The following is a 5285-nucleotide window of genomic DNA, read 5'->3' as shown; positions in this document are numbered from 1 at the left end:
TTTCCATTTTTCTTAACGAACAATTTTTTTTTCAATTGGTTATAAAAACACGTAAACTCAGAAGATGTGGACTGCGACTGCACCATATATCTAGTCGGGAGTCGTGCTGACTGAAAACAGATGATTTGGAGCGATTCGCGCGCTATCTGTTGGTCATTCTAAGGACTTATTGAACTACCCTCGTATTATTATTATTAAGTGTTTTTATTAAACTTTTACTCGGGTAAACCTGGTTATACATCATAGCCACGGACTAAGTCAAGTGACTGATGAGAGTAGAATGTTATAAGTTAATTCAAATAATGTAATACGATGGTTGAAACCTCCTGCGATGATGTTGTAGGTATACAATTACGAGCGGCCACGAGCGTTGGAGGTGACAACAGTCACCTCTGGATGCTTTCTTAGAGCTACAATCTGCCACTCCACGGGTTTTTAGTCGCTTGCTTCCTGATGAACAACAAAGTTTCTTACAATGCGACAGGTGTTTAATAAAACCGCCAGCTGAGCTGCTGCCAATACCCTACTGACTCCTAAATGTTCAAGATGTTTAGTGCATCTTGTGTGCACATTGCCTGTAGCCGAAATCACAATGGGATGAATAGATGCATGATTCACATTCCTCCATATGATCTTTACTTCATGCCTTAACTCGATATACTTGTGGATCTTGATTGTATAGGTTGACTGCAAATTTCGGTTAGGCGGACAAGCAATGTCGATGATGTAGAGTCTTCCACCTTTCTTTCTCGCATCTCGCTGTCAGGTCGATTGGCCCGGATGTAATGATCCGTTTGGATAGTAACATCCCAATATAAGATGTAATCTTCGCTTTCTAAAACGGGAATTTGAATGTATCTATAGAAGGGCATCCATTCTTTTAAGAGTCCTAGGCTTAGGGCAAGTTGTTGATGCATATTGCCCGCTACATCATTATGTCTGTGCGTATATTCTCTCTGAGACATGACGCGACAGCCATCAATAATGTGCTCGATGGATTCGTTGGTATCTCCACATAATCGGCACCGATCAAACACGTCTTGATGTAACACGTGTTTGTGATAATTGCTGGTGCTGACAACCTTGTCCTGTATTGCAATGACGAATCCTTCCGTCTCTGGATACAGAACACTCTTTCTTAGCCAAATATTAGATGCCTCACTATCCACTGCATTTTGATCTAACGTGTTGGGGTGCTTGCCATGGATGGCTTTCTTCCTCCATTGTATTTTTAATTCCTCTATGGCTTCTGCCCGGATATTCAAGGCCCCATCTGAGGACAATTTTAAGGGCGTGTATTCAAGATCCGCTTGACAGATGGTACTATAAAGCGCAACATTTCGTTTGCTGTGAAAATAGTCTCGTAACTGTATAACTTGTGACTCGCACAGTTTTTTGACATCTACAACGCCCCTACCCCCTAAATGTTGTGGTAGAACTCCCCTTCCAGTCGCTGAATTTCTGTGGTGCATTCGGTGCTTCGTCATTTCTACGAGAACAATTCTGTTTTACTTTTCAAGGTCGGTGTTAGACCATTTTATGAGCCCGAAGGAGTACGTGAGGACAGGGATGGCATATGTGTCGATCGCCCTGATTTTGTTTGCTGAGTTGAGAAAAATCTTCATAATTAATCTGAGTCTCGTAGTGAAGGCAGTCATTAGGCTTGTCTTAACTATCGTATGTTGAATACCCTTAGATTCAAGAATACCCAGATATTTATATGATTCGCTGATTTATATGATACTTAAAAAAAAACATTTCTGTGTTGAGGTGTTGTCACAGGCTTATACTGCCCAACATTTCGAAGGCATTTTTGGTCAGAGTTGGATTTTTATTTGATCATTTTTGCACGGGGCTGTCCCGGTATATATCATCAGTCACGGACGAATTTTTATAATGAAATCAAGTGATCTGATGAGAGCAGTTTGCCCAGACATATTGGACAAAGCCTGGTTTTACCCCATCATTGACGGACTGGGTCGCTGTCAAGTACACGATGGGGGGACCTACATCTTAAGGTGGGTTCCGAACCACCAGAACCTCGGTAAAGGTACATTGAAAAATTTCCAGAGGCACCGGCTCAGGGATCGAACCCCGGACCTCTGAGGTGAAGTCCAAGTGTAATCAACAAAATTATTATTATTATTGTTATATAATAAAAATTCCAAAACGCTTTATTTGATAGCGCACTAATAGACTGAATATTCATTAGTGCTATTGACACATAGAATGTAGCTGTATGTATTGCGCACATAATTAGTAAATATCGACGTTCTGCCTAGAATAAATTCATATGTTGCGTATTCTAGGGAGCTAAGGCCTTAGATGATTTTGCTGATAGTGTTCGTAATGAATCAGGAACTGCGTTACCGAAGGATGGCACAGTAGCTGAAAGTACCAGCAATGTGATAGTATTTCTGGAACAATTAATCGAGTATGCCGATACTGCTGGAGCTGTTCTTAATCGCAATGAAGCGAATCCTATTTCTTCATCAAAAGCTACTACTGAACGAACCCTTTTAGGATCATACATAAGTATGCTAATTGTATAATTGATAAATTATAAATTAATAGTTTGCAAATTTCTCGTGCAAACTGCACCCTCGTTTGGAATCACTCGTATCTCCCACACGATGCACCATATTCTATTCTCACTTACTTTATACTACATTTTTTGCAGAAAAGGTGTTGGCACAACTAAATCTGGCTTTAGTGACCAGAAGTGACTCATCGTATTCGGATGCAGCATTACGGTCCCTTTTTCGTTTAAATAATCATAACTACGTGATCAATGCTTTACGCCGTAGTTCTTTAATGGAACTTTTACTATTAGCGGAACCGAATGCTGAACGAACTTACGAAGATATTCTTCTTAGAAATCAAATGAATTATGTGACATACACGTTCAGCAAAGTAAAACTATTCGTTGAGCAACCTAGTGAAGATGCTGGTAAGATAATGATAATTTATTTTTATGGTATGATTTAAGTGACATTGTATATGAATGTTTGTAATGATTTACGCTCGCTAATTATTTATTTTATAATAGCTAACCGACTTCACTATTGTATCATCATTCAAAATCATAGGACTCATAAAAATGTTAATTTAATATAATTCAATTTGGGGCACATTTATATACTCAAAGGATCAATTGACTGACTCTTATCACATAGGCATATTTGAGCGCCTGTGGTAAGAAATCTCAACCCTGTTTCCCTTTGCCTAGGAAGCTAGTAGTTCCGATGCCCTGATATGCAAATCATTTAGAAGTCCAATACAAATAATTGAACGAAACAAAAGAGGCTATTGTTTATTAAATATGATTAACAAACAAATTAGCCATTCAGAAATCAACAAATATCTGCCGATAATTGATTGGAACGAGGTAAAGAAACCTAATACATTCAATATTAACTTAACTAGCCTTATTACACATAGGTACATATATACACATATTTTATCTATTCTAATCACTTTTCACAATTTTAATCAATTTTAATTTTTCCCATTAATATCGAGGATATCGAATCCAACCTAGATTAAAGATGGTTGATTGGATTTGACTTAAATTAAATTAATTGTCTCTCTTTCAAATTACTGAGTTGTCAACTATGGATAGTTTCAAAATACCTATTTTCGCATGTGAAAGGAACTAACAATGGAACTACCCTTGGTTGACCCTCAAGGTGGAATTACAGGTAATAAAAGTTAAGGGTTATTATTTGTTATTAATGGCAAATTTTTTAACATCAAAATTTTTTTCTTAACAAAACTGTACACTGCACATGTCTACGAGGTGAATCATATCTGTAACTTCGAGGCAGTCGTTTATCACTTCTTCCCGGTAACGGAACGAATTGTTCTAAAAGGAAATCCGAATTAAAGTCCAACTTTTCCGTCGGCATTTTACCCCGCACGGGACTCGGTACGCTGGTTCTCATTCCCACAAGTACGTCAATCGGAATGTCAGTGAACAACAAAGAGGGTTTTTGCGACGTTGAGTTGTGTAAAACCGACAGATTGAAAATCTATAAACTCAATTAGCCTTGTGGACCCAGAGTTCAAGAGACGCTCAGAACTAGAGTGAGGTGACAGTTCGCGTGCCGCGTCTCGTGAAGTGGAGTGAAATGGAGAAATGGCGAGCGACGCTCCGCCACAGCGACGAAGCTTGAGCTACAGGAAAAAGGTCTGAATTAATATAGTTATTTTTGTCAAATTTGCGTCTGTGTACGATTTCTCGATGCAACCAATATGTATTTCTCTCTCGTTCTCACTCATGTCTCTTTCTCTCTCTCCTTTTAATTGGAATGGGGGAATAACTACAGAGGTGTAAGGGGGATCATCTCCTTCGCTACCGTGGAGGTAGGCGTTAGTTTTTAAGAAAAACAGAATTGCAGTGCGACTTTTCCGGAATAAAATCATTTGACTAAATTCTTATTAAAGCAAAATGAAGTTCCCTAGATCCTTCTGGATTGATTTACAAGTTTGGTACCTCCGACAAACGAGTTTGAAATTAAATTTTAACATACAGCAGAAATTCCTTAGGTCAAACCACTTGCAGCTCTAACAAACTCAGTGATAGCCCTAGTTTTTGACTCGTTCGTAAAACATCTTAATTCAGTAGTAGTTTACCGTCGACCAAAGTAGATGAATTTGGAAATGGTTGAAAAGAATTCTATGCTTTTAGAAGAATTAAGAGAATTCAAAGCATTTGATTAAATTCTACCTTAATCAGAAAGGGTCACTAATTATTTAAAATAATGTACGAATTATCAATGCTTACTGAAATTATTTGTGCTCCGCTCACCAAATTTCGTAGAATCTAGTATAAATTTCCATTTTTTCCATGCACCGAATTTCCATGAGACAATATTTTATCTGGAACGTATTTAAATAAAATATTTGATTTTTTTGCAAGGTTATTTTACGGTTCGATAAAACATCAGAACATCCGTTGCAAATAGACAATCACATTCGTAATCGCAATGCCCTGCAGTACCTAAAATACGCAAAGGACCTAAAAATGTTTTGGGACTTTTCGATTTGAATTTTTTTCCATCCGCCATTACAAAGAACGACAACACCCCTAGGATGCCCTGTATAGGAAAATGCCTAAAATCTAGCTTGATTTTTTCCTATTTTTATTAACGTCTTGTAATGCGTTATACGTCCCCCGTGAAATTTGGTGTCGGAGACACAACTCCTCTGCTTTACGGGTCGACTGGCATCCCAGCTCATTCGTTCCGCTGAAATGGTTGGCATCCCAGCTGTACTTAGCTGAA

General features: G+C 38.2%; 1 protein-coding gene across 11 annotated transcripts in view; it reads left to right on the top strand.

Moving 5' to 3' along the window:
- Positions 1-5285, top strand: part of LOC117171308 (exocyst complex component 7) — a 336468-nt gene that overhangs the window by 243995 nt on the left and 87188 nt on the right. For all 11 annotated transcript variants that reach the window (XR_004466862.1, XM_033358480.1, XM_033358484.1 and 8 more), the window contains 2 exons: positions 2310-2535; positions 2681-2950. Coding sequence is in view for 10 of the 11 variants with exons in the window: in XM_033358480.1 (XP_033214371.1) it covers positions 2310-2535; positions 2681-2950 (496 nt within the window). In the remaining variant the exon portion in view is untranslated. The remainder of the gene's footprint in view (positions 1-2309; positions 2536-2680; positions 2951-5285) is intronic.

This window comes from Belonocnema kinseyi, chromosome 4, assembly GCF_010883055.1.
Source record: "Belonocnema kinseyi isolate 2016_QV_RU_SX_M_011 chromosome 4, B_treatae_v1, whole genome shotgun sequence".
In the NCBI taxonomy this organism is placed as follows: Eukaryota; Metazoa; Arthropoda; class Insecta; order Hymenoptera; family Cynipidae; genus Belonocnema; species Belonocnema kinseyi.
The sequence above is the reverse complement of the archived record's forward strand: the minus strand, read 5'-3'. Positions and strand labels throughout refer to the sequence as shown.